At 36.4% G+C, this 22268-nt stretch overlaps 3 protein-coding genes and 1 long non-coding RNA gene across 5 annotated transcripts in view; 3 read left to right on the top strand and 1 right to left on the bottom strand.

Annotated features, from left to right (window-relative positions):
* Positions 1–5218, top strand: part of LOC107223785 (protein FAM214A) — a 27948-nt gene extending 22730 nt beyond the window's left edge. For both annotated transcript variants that reach the window (XM_015663589.2, XM_046734819.1), the window contains one exon: positions 69–5218. In XM_015663589.2, coding sequence (XP_015519075.1) covers positions 69–237 — 169 coding nt within the window. In that variant the 3' untranslated portion in view covers positions 238–5218. The remainder of the gene's footprint in view (positions 1–68) is intronic.
* On the bottom strand, positions 4554–17884 carry LOC107223787 (pyruvate dehydrogenase (acetyl-transferring) kinase, mitochondrial). The gene is made up of 7 exons (XM_015663590.2): positions 17437–17884; positions 9431–9638; positions 9074–9258; positions 8590–8757; positions 8263–8441; positions 7947–8171; positions 4554–7776 (listed from the first exon to the last, which is right to left on the bottom strand). The coding sequence occupies exons 1-7, from the start codon at positions 17537–17539 to the stop codon at positions 7588–7590; spliced, it is 1257 nt and encodes a 418-aa protein (XP_015519076.1). The 5' UTR covers positions 17540–17884; the 3' UTR covers positions 4554–7587.
* On the top strand, positions 10272–14510 carry LOC107223788. Its single transcript, XR_001525659.2, has 3 exons — positions 10272–10456; positions 11338–11494; positions 13854–14510. It is a non-coding gene; the product is annotated as an uncharacterized LOC107223788 (long non-coding RNA).
* A 386-nt stretch (positions 17885–18270) lies between the features above and the next one.
* On the top strand, positions 18271–20928 carry LOC107223790 (protein CDV3 homolog). Its single transcript, XM_015663597.2, has 3 exons — positions 18271–19017; positions 19484–19899; positions 20076–20928. The coding sequence occupies exons 1-3, from the start codon at positions 18841–18843 to the stop codon at positions 20212–20214; spliced, it is 732 nt and encodes a 243-aa protein (XP_015519083.1). The 5' UTR covers positions 18271–18840; the 3' UTR covers positions 20215–20928.
* The last annotated feature ends 1340 nt before the right edge of the window (positions 20929–22268 follow it).

A 22268-nucleotide genomic window follows, 5' to 3' on the forward strand; every position in this document is an offset into this window, starting at 1 on the left:
TAGTAATTGTTTACATAGTTGCTAATTTTTTCCTGCAAAATTTTTGCCACACCGCAATCTTTTCACAGGTTCATGTCGGGTAAGTCAGGACGGATTTATTTACATACGGACATCCGTATGATAATTTGTCGCAAATCTGACGTCGATACCGCATCTGATTTCGGTGCTGAGCCACCTAAAGAACTGAGAAGCTTTGTACACGGACCAACAAATCCAAAATTTTCACCAAGATGCTGAACCATATGGATTGGATGAAGATGTTGCCAGCTTGTTAGTTACTATTTGCCGTCAGCCGTTCAGTCTTGTAAGGCACGAGGTTGGAAAAATTGAGTAAATTAATCTAAAGTTTCAACCGGGTCGAACTTGATTTTATTAATTAAGAAAACCATCGCTGAATACGTGTAACGATCGCGTCCGTCTCTCAAAAAAGCGATGTTTGAATATTGAACATCAGAAGCTGGTGACTAATGAAAGAAGCCTCTCTGAATGAGAGAAATTACATTTAAAACGATTCTCAAGCTGTCGAGTTATGATATATGACAAAATAAATAAAAAATTAGTATGTGATCCATTAGAAACGATCTCAACCAACGCAATACGGCAATTTCCTGAAAATTCTTAGCAGGTCCTAGATACACGGTATCGGACTGGCGCCTTTGGTTGTACGGCAGGTAATCAACAGTAAATTCTCACTTCGGCACATAAATTTTCACAGGCTCGAGAAGAAAAGATCTGTGTGAAAGTAAGAAGTTCGATACACTTTTTTCCATTATTATTAATTGTTTTTATGGCAGGTAGTAAGAAAACAAGGTTGTTCGTCTGTATCAATAACACTTACCGCGTGTATCCAATATGCAAGATCGATCGATTCCGTGAGAAATGTGAAGCTTTTTAATATTCTTGCCAGTAATTTGGCGTTAAATTAATGAAAGAATATACATATATCGACTCTAAGCTAACATGAAGCGCAAGGAGCTAAAATTTGCTTGAAATATGTCCGAATCCGTGGCTTCGACATTTTTAATTCAAATTGCCCACGTTCTCTAGTAAAGAGGTTTACCAACAGCCATTATCAATTCGTGCCCCATTGCTGTTTGCATATACATCACCTCTGAATTGATTTCTATACATTCATATCGCAAGTGTAGTCTGCTACAGCTTGTTTAACCGGTATAGCAAACGACTCTAGTATCCTTGAATGTATCAGAATCAATTTAAGGGACTGTTCATAGACATGCAAAATGAGGCTTCGTTATAAAAATCAATTTGTGTGAATACTTTGTTGTAAATACATATACCTAAACTCGTGTAAAGTAATGAAAGTTGGAAGTGGGACGCAACTGTTATAACCAGCGCCATCCTTTCCCATAAATAAAAGAAGTGATATAAATATAGTTGATGCGACACGGAAGGAGAACCTTTTATCGTTACGCTATGAGTACAAATAAAATGTACCCTGAATTTATATGCACCTTTTTTTCTCATCTAAATAATATTACACACCCTATTCAATTTGCTCAATTTATGATTTGACTTTCTCTCAAAGCCCACCTATACTGTAATATAATAATACTGTTTCTTGCATAACACCTTTTAGAATTGATCGTAATGTTCTTATCGACAATTGGTTCTCCTACAACTCCCTGCCTATTATGATATACATGTAGTATATCATAATATATTATACATAGTGAACATATATATATATATATAAATAATATACTTACCTATAAATTAACATTACACAATTTTGTGTCTTTAGCACTGTGATGAATATATTGTAGAGTATATATGATAAATAAATATTTGCATAGTAGTTTCTAGATTAATATTACTAATATTTTGAATAAACATGCATATATCTTCACACCCGCATACAAAGTCATATTATACGTACAGCATAATGACACACACACATACACACACACACATATGATATGATACACATATATCTATTAACGCAATTGATTTTTGGGTAAGCATAATACAACAATATAACTAATCTGCATTGACGAATTGGATAATCACAAGAGTGCTGCTGGTGCTCTCATAGTTTACTAATACCTTAGTTACATCTTTATTCTCACAAGGCTTGTATTAGTGTATTTTGCAAATATCACCTACAGTTTGCATAGAAGGGAATACTGTATTAGCAAAAATAAACACCCTATGTGTTATTGATTTAGTTAAAAATGACACTTGTGGAAATGTGTATAAATCAATTTTTTAAATTTGAAAGTTGACTCGCATATTTCCGAATTTACCTATAAAATTCATTTTCACCAATATTTCGTTACTTCCAAACAATTATATTTACTCGGAGACGCAGCTGACAGTTTGGCGTAGATAGATGAGTAATGGTGGGTGGTGTGATAAGTCAGTGTACCAACTTGTTTCCAAATGAGACGATATATTAATTTAATGCGTTAGTTGAGTTTGGAACCCTGTACAGCAGCAAATTGACATTCAATGCATCAACATTGTGGTGTGAAGAATCGACGAATAAACTATCAATATAATATTTAAGAAAAATAACGAAACTGAAAAATGAGCTATTTCGATTAACTACTGTGATTAAACCTAAGAAAATATTTAGAATTTTTCGATCCTCTTAGTTCACAGGGCAATAATCATTCGGTTTATTCTTCGACGTTGTATTAAATATAAATTGTGATCTTGAACAGTGCTATAATAATTCTATAATTAAGAAATCCCTCTAATGACTAAACGTAGAATATACAATCACTGCCGTATACATATAAATAGTATAGCTACATAAATATGAACATCAATCGTGTATACAGGATGGTGCTAAATTCGATGTAACGCCTGGCATGTTTAACTATTAGTCTGATTCAATTCTGCTGAAATATGTCCGGGACTGTTTTCCCCCACGAGAAACGTGAAATAGTGTTCAGTGAGCCTTTCATTTTACGTTTAATACCAGATTTTGCCATACGATTTACGTGACAGTGATTACTCTAATTTACAATTAGTGGCAGTTGTATTGAAATGAAATATCATGGATCTCAGCACGCGATCATATTAAATAAGTATTAATTTTCTTATTTTGCATTCTTAATTTTCCATTTGATTTGTTGCCAATTATTGTTCTTAGCCGTATTAGACTTGGTTTTTAACCCTGCATAGGCTGTTCAAATAAATTGACATTTTTTTAACAAGCCTACGTATACAAAATTAAACGGAAGTGAACGATTATTAAATAGAGATTCTTTTTCATTAATATTCTCCGATTGTTTGCAATTATAGAATCTGTTTTAAATAAGTCGCGGCACCTTTGGCGTAAACTTGGATAAAATTAAACTAATATCGTAGTCGTGAATCTCCTCGTTTTTTAACTTCACCTCGAAGTTGTTATTTTCATGTAAATCATTGTGACTTCTGCTTATTAATCATTTCCAATTTCAAACGTATTCTACTAGTCGGATTTAATTACTTTTTGATCAGGATCTAACCGTAAAACAAATAATATTATTACAGCACTAAGTAATCGGAATATAAAAAGTATCAATGTACATAAATGTACATTAAAACGCCTTGTTTCCTCCTAAGTAAAACTACATCTTTGTGAGGCATTCAGTAAAATTGAATGTCATTCACATTAAATTGATTTCTTCATTGACCAAACTAATAATTCGTAGTGCTATGATGTGAAAATTCGTTTTGCGATAAGTTTGGTGGAAAACGTTTCACTTAAACATAAGAAATTCAACATTTTGGTGAAAGAAACACATTTTGATGAATAAATTGAAATCATGTGAGCGTGGATATCAACTTCAATATTTATATCTGCTGCTCATAGCTGTATTGCTTATAATATGATATTTGCTCGAGACTTTTTGCTTCTTTTTTTTACATAGACATAACGTATAGGCTCAGGGTTGGGGTGAGACAATGCATTGGAACAACAAATTTCCTTTCACCCATGACTTACAATTAATCTAATTGTTGTCATTGCTTATTTGTGATCTACGCAAATTTCTTATTTTCTTACATCTAGTGTATAGAGCACACACTTTAAGGCCGGGCATGTAAATAGATAAAAACTTATTTTGTAATGAATTATTGACTACACTGTCAAATATTTTCCCAATTCAATAACTGTAATTTGGAAACCATGTGTTATATAATATAATACGGACGAATCAGGACGATAATAATAATATTAATAATAAATATATTGAAAAAAAAATGAAAAATGTTGTATTGATATAGCAAGGATCTTTTGAAACGAGTCTCTCAGACTCATAGTGCAGTCTTAAAAAGGGAAATCGCCTCAACTTGTTCGATTGGATTACTTAAAGGGATTCTCAGATTTAAGTATGAGTACTTGATTTTCGTAACAAACCAGTCTCCTTTACCACCCGCTGTAGTGACACTCGTTTTAACTGCATTCAATTCGACTTATATTTAAAAACATCTCGTAAAAAATTTGAAATATTTGAAGAATCTGCCAAACTGGGGGACAGTTGGAATTGGTTGATGGAACGTTTCAGGATGAATTCAAAGCTATTTGAATCAATACTCACAAATGAGGGATCAATACAGATTTCTATAATAATACATCTTTAATACATCAACAATTTTCATCCATAGTTATTTCTGAACAAATTATTTGCATTCGTTTACACGTTATCAGGCCATTATAACTAAGCGACTAAAAATAAAACATTTTACATTTCATCATATACACGTTGCATACTGGTATGCATGTATGCATATATTTACAAGAATGTCTTGCATAATCTTCACCTTACACCTTTCGGACACTAGATGATATTATAAATATAAAATGAACTAATCTTTGTCGCAATTATATTACACAATGCTAAGTACATCACTCGATGCATATTATTTGCAATATTCCTCTGATTGGGCGTGCAGAAAATTTGTTCATTACGTTCAGATTGTTATTAGTACTATATTCGCTACCTCAAATTACATGTTCTCCAAATAGTGGTGTCATAAAATTAATCATTTTTGCAAAACTATACATTTACATTGTATAATCATCATGTTTGTCATCTCTTTTACCAGGGCAGCGTTATTTACAGTTTATAATCATTTTATCGCATGAATAGTAATAGTTGATTATGCTATGTACAAAACTATACAAGTTTCGCTAAAATAAGTTTCACTCTTTGATTTAAATCTGCAATATACATACCATCTCATCCACTGCCGTGTTCACTGAATACATGCAAAAAAAAAAATCCCAATGACACAGTTCATTACTATATTGTGTACATTAGTACCATAGGTATGTATATAATTTATATTACATGAATATTCAACATAGTACACAATTATCGATTCTATTATTTTCGTATGCATTTCATCGTACAATATACTCATCTTCCTATTTTACTTATCCTATTTTCCTCCGTATTTCATCAAAGTTACCAATATAGTGTCGTTTAAATGCAACGCAATTTATCAGATCCAAACAAAAATATTTTTCTAAAATCGAGCGAAAACGCACCAAGCGCAAGATAATTGCATAGTTCGCAGTTTGACTAATTCATTTAACTCTTGGAATATAACATATTCCGGCTATTTTCATTACTCAACCATTGAGAGCTATTTTTACCCTCAATGAGTACATTATTGACATACCTATAATATGCTAGTGCCACAGATATATGTATATAAGGGTGATCCTTATTCAGGGTGTCGACGAATTTTTGCTAGACCATCCCCCAAATCAACTTCAAATAAATCGAAAACAATCGTCTAATTTTTTCAGATTTTTACATAGACTTTAAGATAGTCTGCATTGTGATCGAAGTTTCTTATCGAAATTAACATGGGTAAAACTTTTTTTTTAGTATATATTTTATTGCAAGAGTCATAATGTTCCAAATAATCTGTAACCGCGAGGTTTTGGTGAGAATTAGTGCTACTATCTGGGAAAAAATACACATCATCGTACCAGGCAATCTAGACGAATTTCGGAGAATTTCGGTAAAAATTCGTCAACACCCTAAACAAGGACTACCCTAATGTATATGTAGTGCTGTACAATAACGGGGTTTTTTTTTCTCGTTACTTATAGCATATATGAATGATTTATAAAACTCATTCTTTGCATCACAGTGTTACGTTTTATTCTGAATAAGTTTTTTTCTTTCTTTTCGGCTTACTGTATTTCACCGATAGCATTTTGTATAAAGATGCTCCAAGCATACCACAGTACATGTAACTCCTTTCTTCACCGATACGTCATGGTGTATTAGTCATTTACATGCAAACGTAACTAGACTGACTGCTGAAGATTAAACTTCTAGGCTGATACTATAGTCCGAAATGTTTAGGTTCCATGTGCAAGTTATAATCAATCGTAAATACTTATGTCTTACAAAGAAATATTGCGTTGAGTTTAACAAACATGCTTGAGACTTCAAGAAAATTGTGTAAACAGGCGTTCAGAATTGAAATCATTGCATGATATGTGTTACATGAGACCTAACAATTATGACATGAATCCAGTCTTATGAAGAGTGAGCCGATGGTTGAAGTATTTGGTTTTCACTGATCGCATTTTGTATTATCATTTTTTAACATTTGTTATACATGTGTGCCGTATCGCGTCGTATCGAGATTGTACATAATTTGTAGCCAACATTCACTCTTAGGACTTTATTGTGATTTTTGCAGATAAAGTCCTGTAATGATAACAGACTTGATTCCTATTCATTAAATATGAATAATGGCTACAACGCAAACGGAGAGTTTCAAATAATGTTTAAAAACTTGGAACCAAGAAAGAGCATGAATTGTTTTGTTGAAGTAAGAGTAAAGTAAAAAATAATGGTTCTCAAGATATCGAGTACAGATGTATTGTTCCTTTTTCTTTTCTTACTAAAATTTGGAGGTGAATATGAATTTGTTCACTTACTAGAATTGCACAATTCTTACTTTTATGGACATGAATATAATTTCAATTACATGTAAAATTCGTATATGCTTCTCTCCGGTCAAAAACATTGTAATGCGTTGCGATATTGAAAGTGTACCATTTAAAACAATCCCAATTGACAATGCAATTTGGATTATCAGATAACGTGAATATTTACAGGGTTATTGGTGTCAAGGTCATGGAGATATAGCAGACATTTTGATGTATGATGTTTCGGCTGATTGATGCGGCGCATTATACATTTTATTTAATTATTGCTACATTCTCAATACTGTAGTTGTCTTGTACTTCGATTAAATCAATATGATTGACGTCAGTGCTCTGCCTACTATTCTGAATATAGAATACAGTTTTATATGAAGAGGAACCTCACCACCGGAATAAATCGTCACACATTCAAATAACTGCTATATTCTTATGATCTTGAAGCCAATAGGTCTTGGAACATAGACTAATAAGGCCCAGAAAGACAATGTCTTTTTGGCTTTCGTAGCAAGGCGTATACTCGAAGTCCGTAATAATAAATAAAAATAAAATGAAACGACACGTCGTACACTGTAATATTGATGGTTAAATACCAAATTGGCCCATTTGCTTACAATACGTCAATCCATCAATTCTTGATTGCAGTCGGAGCCGGCCTGCTGCTAGCATTGACTGGCCTGCATACCGTGGGGCAACCTGTGGCCGTGTCCAGGGCTTACGCAAAACTGTCTAGTAGCCATTCCCCCGGTACTTTGACTGCTCCAGTCCCCAGTCGGAATGGTGGTCTTGTAGAATTTTGAAGACGTCTTATTGAAAATGGGCAAAAGCTCGTTTGCTTCGTTGGACAATGCCTATAATTCAACGAAAATACGCGATGAGAGAAAAATGCATAGCAATATCACCTTTGCTGTACGACAGAAACCACCTGGCGTGATGACAGCAATATTAGTATTTGTACAGCACAACATGGCGATTAAACATTGCTAATTTATTATAAATATTTCTTTGTTCCATGGATTACCTTGAGGTATATTATCGCGTCTGTGCCATAGCCCTCGCAACTGAGTAGTACTAAATCACCATGAAAATATCTGGCGTAGAGCCGAGACAAGGGCAGGCCATATCCATAACCAGCTAAGGGCACGGTATGAACATCTGATTTGCTCGGTTGGGGCGCGGTGCTGTACATGTATTTGAAGAGGTGATCCGTTTGAGAACGTGGAATTCCGCCACCTCTGTCGGACATCTGTAAGAAATTACCAATCCAATGTACCTTATGGTCAGTGCCAGATTTACGCTAATGTTTATTTTTATTCTTGCCCTCGTTGAGAAATTACCTTTACGCAAATGTCCTCCTTGCCTCTAACAACAGTAACGCAAACAGGGGGACAGTTTCCAGCCTGGTCGCCGTGATGCTCCATAACTGCTCGCATACTGTTTTTAAACAGTTCGAAGAGCATGTGATATAGATGACTTGGCACATAAACTATCCGGACCTCATTTCCTCTCTCTAGTTCTGAAATTCGAGAGAATGGACACAAGTTTTAAGAAAACTCTCACGTGCGTCGAATAACACGAATATTTGACAGTGCAGCTCATCAAATTACAATAATTTCATATGCTATATCCATAAGCGTAAGTCAACTTTCATATTTAAAACTTACCATTGTGTTGATTAACTATTAATTCAGGACTGGCTAGGTAATATTGGTCACATAAAAACCGGGCATTTTCATACGCATCACGAACAACTCCGATCACATCGCAAACAGGATCAATGCAACCCACGTGCCTGCTGCTCTGCCCGTTTAGCTGTCCACCGAACAACAATGCTATAAAACGAAAACAATGAAAGAGCGGAGTGGTAATAGGAGGAACAATTACTGCCCGTAAAGTGTTTGTTTTTCAGAATTAACAAGGGTACAGTAATTTCACCTTTGTGGGACGTGAAATGAGCAATGAGTATTAAAATATACAAAAACGGCAATTATACTTATAATTATGTTATAATGAAATATATCTTATATATACAGATAAGCAAATATTCAGTATAGATGTATACAGATAATGGAATTGTGACACGATAAGAAGAATTTAATTCGCGTATATCATCATGTTTCTTCGTCAATTTCTCGGTCATTTACTTACTGTGTTGATTAATGAGCATACGTATCGAAATGCGGGACATGTAAAATCTGTCCAAAAAGTACTGAATACTATTTTCAGTTTGATTATCAACGTCGTGTGAATCTTTAAGCTCTAGAACCCCTTGAGCCATTGTTTGTACTACGTCCATGTGCCTGTTCCTGATTTTTACAAGCGCTTGGCAGAACCTGAAAACCATTGATAAAGTTATACGATATGTCCATATATTTTACATTTGCGCAACATATACTTAGATAATATAATGTTTTACAGTGTGTATGTATATAGGATTAGTATGCATGCCATGCAGTGCATATTCACATGCAGCTGCAGCAGCAGTACTAAAGTTCTTCAACTCACTTATCTAGAGTGCTTTCGTTGATGTCAGCCTTTTCAAACTGTATAATTTCTTCGAACGACGTCGCGTACCAATTATTCACCAACCCGACGCTGGGCATTCGGAGTAGATGGTCGGGCAGTAAATGAATTTCTTTCATGATGTTTGCCAGTCGGACGGGTAGCTCCTTTCGGAGGAAGATGAAAGACTTTCTCTCGCAAGCACTCAGCCCTGTGAAAAATCAAGAAGAAACGGTAAAATCTCATTAGCCTATGAAATGTATCAGATACATCGTTGAGAATTTTTCATTGCCAGTTCTATCAATCGTACGAGAATGAGACGAGCAATATGTGTATGAAATAAATCTCTATGATGACGAAGAATGAACCTCATGGTCATTTATGTGGCGTATTGCTTCGCTTTGATGTATTCTGGAATTCCATTATATGTCGGCTGATAATCACAATTCCAAGGTGTATATGAGAGCACGACGAGTTATCAGAAAACAACTCTGTTTTCACGATACTAACCCCACTAGATTGTAATTTATTTGAAAAACAAGTCAACGCTTTGATAGTGTGGGAATGCCGTGACATTGAGCAGTCGTTGTAGATATAATTAAGCCGCGTGCAACGCAGCCACGTACATACTCGTATACTACGTTCTCCGTATCATTACTTTTTTGATACACACACGCGTAGATAAGTATGAGAAAAATTTGTCGACGTAAACAGTAATGAGGTCATAAATACTCGTTGCAGAATAACAAATAAGCGATAGGCGTATCGCTCAGGCAAAACTGAGAACCGGTCTTGCTTGACACCTTATCCGATCATTTGGAAATACTATCGGCCGGTAGTATCAACGATTGCGTCACGTATTTCTCACATCATGTATACTGGCTTCCCTGCAATAGCATTCTATATCACTCATTTGGTTATAATATGATAACGGAGTGCTTTGTCGTGTCTGAAAATCATTCTTTTCGCGTGAAAAAGTTCATGATTTATTGTTGGTAATAACAATTGGCTCATCGCAACGAAAACCTCGTACGTAAATCAAAAGATAATTATTTTGTATCGTTGGTCATGTGAATTTAAAATTGTAAATCAATCAAATTAAGAATATATTCATCCTCCTTGATATTAATTCGCGATTATATTAATCGTAGTTAAATAAAATAAGGTTTTCGTCGATGTAATTAATCGTATTGTATTATGTGTACACAAAAAAAATTGTGCCAATTCTGGTACTGTTCTGCATATGTGAAAATTTGAATAACCTTCTCAATTTTCAACCGATTTTCATATCAACTGGTATACAACCGTTTTTGAGATGCTCTACCCAAATATACCACCAGAATGATGAAATACAAAATGTCGACCTCAAAAAATGGCGTCATTAAATATAGTCATTTTTTAGTAACTTTGATGAAGGTTGAATTTGTGGCCTGAAAATGGTGTCATTATATACGTGCATTTTCGAAGAGTGCCGCAAAGTCGACTGTACGGGAATAGAATCAGCAACATAAAAAATCCCCAGATAGAAATTATTATGTATTTGTTTGTACCAGTTTTGAAAAGGCCAACCGACAGAGACTCAATCACACTGGGAAACGTATTGTTGATCTTTTTTTTCTGAGGCATGTTTTCATCCTTTCATTCTCACAATCAGGATACATATTACGTATATTATATATAAATACATGACACAAGTATGCATCTGACATCGGTATACTGTGACATAACGCGTGTTGTATGTACCCAAAGTTCGATCGTGATTCAACAGGCATTGAGCATCAAGTCTCGTTTCCTATCCCCATTTTTTTTCCTTGTGTAATGAATTCATGCCAGTCTAATTTTGAGTATTGCTATTGCCTCTAATTGTGAGACTGATGAATTTCTAACGACACGTTATCGCATACATCCAGATTCCATGCATAAGAAGAAAGACGGTGAATCGAGGCTGGGAAGCTGGGGAGTGCAGATGCATCCGGTCAAAATGATATTGTAGAGTGAGCGAGAGCGACCGTCAATTGTAACTCATTAGCTGTAGCAGCATGTGACTACCCGCAAGGCTTATACACCGTGAGTCAAATACAAATTTCGTAAATAGGACGAGCTTGGATGAGTAATAGGCAAGCCACATTGAAGTAACATCAATGTTGACATTGGCGTAACTAAACCTAAAGAGCATGTCCACGAATTCGTCCATGCGGTACTAGGGTGGTCCTTATTTGGGGTGTTTACGACCCCCCCTCCCCCAAATCAACTTCAAACAATTCAATAACAATTGGTACATATTTTCAGATTCTGACTTCAACTCTAAGATAGTCCGCTTTGTGATCGAAGCGTCTATCGTCTTTATTGCCTGAGATAGTAGTACTAATGTCCACTAAAACCTTCCAGTTACAGATTTTTTGGATTATTATTACTTTCACAATAAAATATATACCGGAAAAAAAAGTTTGTCCCACGTTATTTCTATAAGAAACTACGATCACAATATGGACTATCTTAGAGATGAGGTAAGAATCTGAAAAAATTGGGCAATTGTTTTTGAATTATTTGAAGTTGATTTGGGCGATGGGGTAGAAAAAACTCGTCAACAGCCTAGATAAGGACTACCCTAATTTGACACACTTGACCGCTCTGATTCTAATGCTAGTAATGCTGCAAATATTTAGTACTTATTAATGCTGTTGCGTCTGTTTTGACACATTACTTTTTTCAAATGCCAGCTGGTTCCATAAAAACAATTTCCGAAAATTATATTTAACCATGCGATACGCTGCTCATATCTCACGACAGAAACTTCACTGCAGCAACGTCAGTATGTATTATTAACGTTGCTTCAATGTGGTCCGGCCGATTAGTTACGGGGCTGCGTCTAAAGATCAATGAAGGTCCTTCTATATTCTTGGAATTTTCACTAACTCAACCTGTACATTATTGCAAGACTCCAATGTCCATGTGTGTTCACTATTTTACTTTTTAATTGTCTGCCTACGGCAGTGTACGGAAATACACCTACGGTTGACTCATGTCACATTTCACAGATATTCCTTCACGGAAAAAAATGTAATGTTCGAGTCAAATCTACATCAATTGTGAAAGCATATTGTACCTAAGCATATTGTAACGCTTGCATTGCTACATTGGTTTTATAATTCTTATTATCGGGCTTGTAAATCGGGCTACAATTACTGTAGATTTAACTGCAATAAAAGTGCTGCTCATGAATTCACCACAACAGGAGATGTGAAATCTAGAATATCTTTCTTTCGGTGTTACATTGAGATATAAGCAGCGCCGGATTTACCTATAGGCCCGAGAGCGGCATTTTCTGGGGGCGGCAAAAATGGGCGCTGGAAATTCAATTTTTTTGGTAAATCAAAATCATATGTAACTTGTAGAATGGATTTTTTGAAGTGAAACTTCGATAGTGGCGTTGGAGAATTTTGGATGGGAGTGAATTCATGAGTAGCCTTTTTAACCGCAACACTAGTATAGGGGGAAGTCCCCCAGTACCGGACACCTAAGGTTATTCTTTAATAAAATCGTCATTTAGTGGAAAAATAATTATTTTTATTTTTGTTATAATCTTTGGTGTATGTTTAACAATATAGGAACTTTTGGAATTAGTATATGACGTTAAACTAAGAATAAAATACAATTTTCAAAATGGAAAGGGGGGGGGGGGGGGGGGGCGACAAATAAGTTCGGGATTACAGGCGGCTCCAAGTTAAATCCGGCGCTGGATATAAGCATACCTTTACTATTCAAATATACATATATATTTTACAAATAGACCGGATACACACTTCCGCAAATTGGTCGGAAATTTATACTTATATTGAAACGCAGAAGCAGACAATATTCCTAATCCATCGTCAGCTGTACAGTTGTCGACTACGTGAATAACAAACAATACAGCCAGGCCGGAGGCTCTGTGATATGAAAAATTCCAAGTTATTTGGGGATTCTTAAAATATTGTCATGGTAATTGGTCCTGTCAGAAAAAAAAAAAAAAAATGCAGAACAAAGAAGATTTCAACAAGGCAGAAAATCATAAGATTTCCAACGCAAGCTCCGGGCTCACGCGCAGCCGTATGCTACTGTTAAGACTGTGGTAAACGGGGACACGTTTATAGGTGTAGGTATATATCTGAATAAGTGTAATTGTGCGCGTGATCTCGCGTCAATGCTGCAACGCTGCAAGCTGCAATAGCTATATCAACGCGAAAAAAAACGCCCCACTTACAATTGGGATGGAATCGAGTGTCCCTTGTCGAAAACACGCGATCTGCGTGCGCTCCCCATGATTGGTTCTTATTACCGTTATTATAGTCATACATATACGATACGGGCGGATCGACTTATTCTACGTTTCCTCTCTTCCCATCCTATTTTTAATTTTTTATTTTTGTTTTTCCCTTTCATCTAGGAAGGTCATCGACCGGCGATCCCCTTCACCTTTTCTTGACGACTTGCCGGGGTGACGTGCGTGAATGAGTGAGACCGAAAAAAAACACGCAAAGACGGTAGAAATAAAAAGGATAACGTGTTAGTTCCGGTGGCAGTTCCATTGTTATGCAACTATAATTTCCGTATATTTAGTGCACACTTTCAAAACTCATGCATATTATAAATGTTATGTAGCGTGATCTTAACATTTTGAAAATGAGGCGGTAAACATTTCGTAGCACGGTACAGTATCAGTTTACTATAATGGAAGAACTTCAAGTTTTGTTTACAGCTGTAATAGATCATTGAAGTGCTTAACACTTGAAGATTAATCAACTGTACACGCTACGTAGGCAAAACGTATCGTTGTACGTATGTACAACACACACAGTCCCTAATACGTTCATGTGATATCTGAATGTGATATCATGATTATGTCATCCTTGTTGTCATTTTGCTTGTCGTAAAATCTATATATAGTGTGTAATCTGCACAGGCAAGTGTTGGAAATGATCATCGTGCGATCGGAATTGTAAATTATATGTGAAAAGTGACGTGACGGCAACCATGTTGGTTTCATGCCAGCGTTTTAATTTGTCCATCGAACATTTAAAAATAAACTTTTTCGCCAACCTCATTCAAGTTCACAGCTGACCTCTACTATTATTATATTATATACTGTACGCCAAATACCAGTTGGATTCAGAGAATGTCTTTTTATTTTTGAAAATTCACTCGAATTTTTTTGCAATTGTGTTTTTTTTTTATCCCGGTTAAAGTAGACTTGGGTACGAGGAAGGTTGTTGTATAGGTATAATCTCGTGCAGATGCTTCTTCTTACAATTAGGTGTTTGTGACGTGCAAACGAACACGTAAGTCCCAGTAAGAAAAGCATTATCTGTCTGCAATGGTTAAGCGGATGCTGTCGACGGCTGACGTTACGATGGAATGCAATAATATTTAAGGATGTACTGGCTACACACTCTCAACCAAAAAATAAAAAAATTCAACATAAAGTTGAATACTTTATGATAAGATAAAGATCGGAAAAAGATCAACCGCAATAAAAATGATAAGAAAATTAAATTTGAATAATATTAATGCTCAAAAGTTACCAATAAACCGTTTAAACAAAACGTAGTTTAAAAAATTTTTAGGGAATGATCTTTTGTCATGTGTCACGAATTTTTAAAGAATTTTCTCATTATTTTGAAATTTACGTTTTAGAAAATTTTGTAAATGCTCTATTTATAAAACTATTCGTTCAACGGCTCGGAAACTGTTTATTGTTAATTGTAATGTACAGCGTTTTTACGAAAACGTATAAAAAGTGCACCGTTTTTCTTGCATTTTTCAAAATTTTAAACTTTCGAAACGGAAATTTGAAAATAATGAGAAAATTCTTTAAAAATCCATGTGTACAAAGAAAAATCAACGAATTCAGTTCACATGATCAAAAGAAAACATTCCGTGTAAATTTGTTATGGGCATTACTATTATTGAAATTTAATTTTCTTAACGTCTTCGATGTGGTTGTTTTTTTCAAACGTTAAAGTTATCATAAAGTATTCAATATTGTCGACATTGAAAACATCGTCCAACATAAAAGTGATGCAAAGTATATTAGTACGTATCTTATACGTGTACAATATGCGATATTCGTGATTGCAATGGGCAAGGAATGGCTACAAATAGCTGCTCTAACAAGGTCACGGTAGTGGAAACGACTAGCTGAGCGGGCAGCCGGCACAGGTATAAGGTAAACATACACATACCTATATTATTATGTAATACATACATTCATACATATATAGGTATAATGGACAGACTTGGTTAACGGTGGAAAAACCGTCAGCTATTTCCGCATTCATTTTCAGCTTTTACGAGTATAATTAATATAAAGTATTTTGCGTCTCGAGGAAATGAGTAGTATTCGTGCAGCGTTGACGACGTACTTTCGGCAATTCTGAATTACCAGGCGTGTTCTGGTTTTATTTTTCCTTGCCGATGCTCAGCACTTTCGTTCGTATAAATAGTAGGTACGTGTAAATTTCTCAGTTTAATTTGTGTGAAGTATTATTTATCGCTCTACGGAGAATGACTCGATATGTTATTGACGTTCAGCACACACGTATATTTTTCCTCGAAATCCCTTTCCCCCGCTAGGACAAATGACGTAAATAGATGCAAAATGTTAGTACATCACGTGTAAAACTTGAAGTGTTGCGTAATACTTAGAATGATTGCACGTATGCCTGATATACAAGTTATAACTTCTCAATTTATTTTCATTGAAACAAGGACCACCCTACTTATCTCATGCTTTTGTAAGTAAATGTAGGAATAATTAGAAAACCATTTGATTCGTGTTCACTGATAGTATTTTTTATTTTCATTACGAAATCACCCTTTTGTAGAACCTGATTTTATTTTTTATTTGGCCCAATAACGGACTGCATTAATTGTGCGTCGAACAATCAATCCACGGACGATTTCCTCGTGGAATCTGTTTACATCGTTTGCCGACGGGCAATCACTGATGATAATTTATGTATTTCGCAATTTACTATCCAAAACGCACATGCGTATATATTCTTATACGCGAGTGTATGCACGTACACCTACGGAAGTGCATTCTCGCTGATTCAAGGCCCCTGGTATCATCTGCTGCCATCAATTTGACATGCATAGGTGTGCGTGAAAACTTACATACGTATAATAAAATAGTGCAAGTCACGTTTCAATTCTGAGTTGCTTATACCGCATAACAACATAATGCGACAAAAATACTGTCATAGATGTAGTGGTAGCAATTCGTTTCTCCGTACGGTGTTTTTTTATGCGTCATTATTTTCCTCGTCATTTTTTTAATTATTTTAAAGCTGCCTGCCTTCAAAATTCCACTGATTGATCGTTCCCAATCGTATGATCTATCATTTGCAAAGATTGATCGATTCAGGCGAATTAACGATCGGTCGTAACTGATGATTTGAGATGCGAATTGTTATTAGTGCAGCCAAATCGATTGGTCCAAATTACAACCAACTCAATTTCTTGTATCTAAAATATGGAAGAAAAACTCAAGTTTCGAGATCGTATCCAACTAATTAATTAACTGTGTAAAGCAATTGTATTGTATAATTTGTGGGCTAAAAATTAGGAAGCACAAAATGTGCCGAGTTTTGTGAAGTGTTGGTACTTGGGCCTTGGCAATAGGTACGAATAAGCACAATATTTAGACCTAGATAAGCGTGGGGGTGTATAAATCTATGATACAGATACGTACGTATGCAGGTATGGTAGTTTACTGCACGCCTGCGCCGATATATCCATACGTACCTATCTGCATCCACAGTATTTTTAGTCGATTCGACGTATGGAATAGCAATACGTATAATCCAACAATTGTAGAACAACTCTCCAGAATATAAGTATGCACAACAATTTAATGTGATGATAGTATGATACGGGTAAATGATACGGGTATGAACGGATAAATTCTGAAGTCGCGGGCGCGAAGAAAGGCGAGCAAAATATAAGGTCGAGGTTTAAAAGAGACTCACCAAAATCGATGAACTGTTTTATCGAGAGCGGCGAGGGATTGAACTGGGAGTAAAAGTCCAACATTTTTGTGATATTTCCAAAACATTTCTGTGTGATTTTCATTTTGTTATATATATATGTATATATTTGTTTATCACTGCTTCACATTAAAATCAGTTTTTGAACAATTATTAACAAGGGCGTATTACTAGTACGCTTTTTCGACTTCACTCGTTGTGTCACACATCTGCCTTTGCGAAAGACTCGAGTTTCCCAAACAGTTGTTCCGGAACTGGACGGAGTTCGTTTTATGCACGTCCAGAGGTGTTTAAACGCAGCGTTGAGATTCGGAAGCAGAGTGCAGTTGCACTCCTAAACAACTAGCGACCGTCTTGTAAGTTGGTCGTGAGTTCGTCCTCGCAAGCTGACTAGATAAAGTCACCCCTAGCTCCAGGCGCTGACCTTCTGGGATATGTGGTGACATCTATCGATAAAGCTGAGCAAGATACTTCTTCACTTAGAAAGCCCAACATTTTTTGCGACCCCCTCCCCAGCGCCGAGCGTATTTGCAGCGCCCTCTGTCGCGCAACAGGCTTTTGGAATATACTTTTTCTCTCAGGCTTCTCTCTGTTCATATCGTTCATATTTGGCGGCGAGCCGGAAGAAGCGGCGCTGGAAGGGTAGCATAATGAGATGCATACGATACATGGAACAAGCGTGATCATGATGCACTAGCCAAAAGATCGATCTCCGCGCCATCTATAATTATGTTTCAAAACTACGGTGGATAGTCGCTTTTTTTACTACGTCTGTCAAACCTGGAGAGATTGTTCTTCCGATCAGTATCGTGTCTGTATGTATGCACAATACATGCATACCGTGCGGTTCGTGACGGTTGCAATGCATGAATTACGTATTTTTACGAATTTTAGATAATTCGGATCGTTGATATGTTCATGAAAAGAATCGGCCGACAATCGCAGTTTGGTAAATCCGTCTTTCTGCCGTGATATTGTATGCAATATTATTTTATTATTCGTCCAGTGGATCAACAATACGGTAGCTCTACGCTGTCTGCTGTTGAGTGACGTTTGACGATTCTGCCAGATCCCGTGATATGCACGGTGTAAAAGTTGAGAAAACGTAAATATCTGCTGTAGGGTAATTGAGTGAGAAAAAATATGATTTTGTAACGATCGTGGAGCGGAACGCGTTTGGTTGGCGGAAATTCATTTCGTTGGATGTAGCGACAAGGTGCCAAGGGGGTGGATTTGACTCTGGCGTAGAGCAGCGATTTCCGGGAGTGGCCAGTGGCTCGGCAAGGTACACATGTGGATCGCTGTTCGGCCAGTCCTTGTGAAAATATTTATTGTATACCGTGTTCCACATTTTCTGTGTGAAACGGGTTAGACCTAACGCGAGCCATGGCTGATCTCGACGACTTTTTCGCGAAAAAGGACAGGAAAAAGGCGAAGGGGAAAAAGTTCACGACGACAGAAGAGATCGCTAAAAAGCTGGAGGAAACGGGTAAAAAGGTTGAGAAACCGAAACCAAAGGAGAAACCGACTAACCAAGAGGGCGAGGAGATACAGCCTGTCGAGGTAATACCGATATTAATCAGCCAGCGTAATCCCGGGGGTTGTAGAATCAATCAATTTTACAAATCTCGAAATCTAGGCTAAGAGTATCTAGGCGGCCGCCATGTTAAATGGCATAAACGTCACTTGGGTAGCCGGGTGAATCGAATTAATCATTCTCTTCTCTCCGTTTATTACGAAATGATTTTGCTAACTTATTCCTCCGCCCCACTTTTCAAACAAGTCCAGAAATTGATCTATTTATTGGTGTAATTCATCCGAGAACCGAGATCAAGTTCTGTAAAAATTCACACCCCCCGCAAATATCTCGCGGTATTAAACTCCGCTAAATCATATGTCTCGGCAGCTGTTTCCTATCTGCCAAATTTATTTCGTGTCCCGATTCGATGTTGTTTTCCGTCTGCTCTGTCTTTTGACTACAGTAATATGCATTATCATTGATATACCGCCAAATCTTTATTATCGATAGGAAGAAGATGAGTGGAGGGATTTTGAGGAGGAGAAAAAGGATTATACAGGATTGAAAATTGGAAACTTAACAGTCAATGAGGCCCAAGAAGCAGAAACTGATGATGAACGAGGCGAAGGTGAAAATAATTCTGATGGAGAATCTGGGGAAGCTGGACCACGACATAGCGGACCTTGGAAACGACCTGAACAGCCGCCTCCGCAACCTGAACCCGAACCTGCACCTGTAGTTCCTCAGCCAGCTGTTGGAGGAAGTAGTTACAAAGCACCTCATCTGAGAAATGCACAGTCCATGTCTGCCAGCCCTAGGCAAAGGATGAGAAATACTGCCCCGGATATTCACAGCGAAGAATATTTTCCAACGTTGAGCGCCGCTCAGCAACAGAATAGCGAACCCACCGGTCCTTGGGGCAGACGGTAGGATAAACCTTCTATAGCACTTGAAACTTTTCCTCCTTGCTTTTTCACCTCTGATTTGCAATCAATTTCTCATTTCCAAGAAAAAACTGCCCTAATACAGTAATAATAACAATACAAATTTATAGTACGGTGTACTGAAATTCTCTTGTATGACAATGTTTTACTGAATTTAGGCGGCGGGATGAAGGATCTTTTGAAGAAGTTCGTAATCGAGGTGGAACTAGATCATACAGCGTTCAAGAAACACAGGCTCAAGCACCGAAACTCTCGTTGGGTAACAAGTATGGGGCACTGTCTCAAGATCAGAGCTGAAAGCGCCGTATCTTATTCACTCAAACGAAACGCAATCAATATGTCATTGCTTCGCTCTGTTTCAAGATTTAGCTCTGCTCTTAAATTAATCTTGAAAATTCCGGGTACTCAGTTTTTTCATACGTAAATTGAACTGTAAACATGGTATGTTATTTTCAAATTCGATTTACCTCTTAGTTGTTGGAGATATTAAAAATGTTTTCATTATGAAATTGGCTGCAAAACAAAGCGCTTCTGGTGTTTTGTTATTTGGCAAGAAATGCTTGTAATATGTAAAACAAGCCGCGATATCGATTGTAAAGTTTATAGTTATATCAAATTAAAAGAACCTTAATCTGTATACACACATACAGTCAATTCAAACCATAAAGTGATACCAATATATTTATTCACCATGAAAATAGAATGTGCACACGATACAGCGTTAAGAAACGTAGATAAAGATACTTTAAGTTTTGTAGGAAATCACTGGATTCGATGTTTTGATCCCTGATAATAGAAACTATGCGGTTCTAAAAAATGTATTTACACCACGAAATCTTATGTTGTACACTCTTCTAGCTCTCTCACTCCTTATGCCCTTACCTCGCTGTGTCTCTATTTGTACATCCCTCTCATTCTCCCACATTTTTCTGTCTATGTATCTCACTGAAATTACCAGCCAATTCGGATGTGCCGTCTATAGGTTTGAATAAAATTTCGGGAAGGAATATATCCCTACGTACTACTTTCCTTTAATAATGTGTGCTATAAGAATTATGTTGTTGAGTGGTTCAATTGTATCGTTGCGGTTGTGTAATTTTGTTGATAATAAATGAGGACTCACTGTTGAAAAGTTGAAACAGTGTAGATCACTTAAGAGAAAAATTAGGCAGAATACAGGTGAACGTAGGGCTGGGTTCAAAATAGTGCAAACGTGATGTGTGATGTAAAGATTTACCGTAAGTTACTACTTTAAATACATATTGAAATATGAGTTGATACGAAATGTTAAATATCTGAAATAAGAATCTGGATCCCCGTTTCTTGACACGTGTTTAATTATTTTCTTGAGATCATTTTTACTTTGTTTTTGATTGCTTTCTTCTCTTTTGTAGTAGTTACCATTATTTGATGTACCGGTCTGATTCAGTTTGTTTGCCACAAAATCAGATGACAATATTATTTCATGTGCTCTGCGGTTTAGAGTTCTGTGTAACTGATGTAGAATGAGTCATGAGGTATGGTAATTTACATTGTGCAGTAGTTCCTTTTAAAAAATTCACTGGGAAATATTCTGTCACTATTAAAGCACTGTTCGAGGCCTCACGTTATTTCAACTACGCAGACCTAAAGAATCGAACAATAGCGTTTTGAGAAATACATATGTGACATTTTTAACCCAACATTATGATGAATCTATAATAATCCTATGAGATGATTCCCATCTTTTGAGGTCTGTCAAGTTTGCTGACAACTATTGATGTTACATAGGCCTACATAAATCAAACTGTATGGCATAAAATCGAAATGAGGACTTGGGAACTTGAAAGCAAATCGTTAAGGATACGAGATTGTTGAAACAATCTACCTTGATATGAAAAAAAAGACTTGTGAAATAAATATAAGAATTCCGTGATGGTTTTGGATTTCTTCTGGTTGAACCTAATCTACTATGTGTAATGCTCTGTAAACCTTGAATAACAATATTGATTCGGATATGCAGATCCGATCTGCAAACTCGTACGCAAATGCAGATGCATAACCGCGTTCAAGTCCCACGTATACCATATGCAAACAGCGAAATCCTCAATCATCTGAAACTGTTTGGATTATCATTTGCATCGGTTTGAATATTGCTACCGACATCGCAGAATGTACGGCTAGGAAAATACACGGAATTTCTCCATTTTTTCGCTCTTTCCTCGTAATCCTAACTAATTGGACCACCAGAAACTCAGAAAACGCCGCAGAAAGAGCGTGGGATAAAAAGGAGAGAAATTACGAAGGAAAAAGCACCTGCTGAAAAATGTCGAAAACACAGGTTCTCGTTTTTCGGCTCTAACTTTTGATGC

This window comes from Neodiprion lecontei, chromosome 3 (assembly GCF_021901455.1).
Source record: "Neodiprion lecontei isolate iyNeoLeco1 chromosome 3, iyNeoLeco1.1, whole genome shotgun sequence".
Lineage (NCBI taxonomy): Eukaryota > Metazoa > Arthropoda > Insecta > Hymenoptera > Diprionidae > Neodiprion > Neodiprion lecontei.

Coding starts and splice junctions, on each gene's coding strand:
- LOC107223787 (XM_015663590.2), bottom strand. CDS start 17,539: ATGAAAATCACACAGAAATGTTTTGGAAATATCACAAAAATGTTGGAC. Junction 8,442..8,589: donor AATAGTTAATCAACACAATG/GTAAGTTTTAAA, acceptor CTCGAATTTCAG/AACTAGAGAGAGGAAATGAG. Junction 7,777..7,946: donor ACGCGATAATATACCTCAAG/GTAATCCATGGA, acceptor GTTGAATTATAG/GCATTGTCCAACGAAGCAAA.
- LOC107223790 (XM_015663597.2), top strand. CDS start 18,841: ATGGCTGATCTCGACGACTTTTTCGCGAAAAAGGACAGGAAAAAGGCG. Junction 19,018..19,483: donor AGGAGATACAGCCTGTCGAG/GTAATACCGATA, acceptor TATTATCGATAG/GAAGAAGATGAGTGGAGGGA. Junction 19,900..20,075: donor ACCGGTCCTTGGGGCAGACG/GTAGGATAAACC, acceptor TACTGAATTTAG/GCGGCGGGATGAAGGATCTT.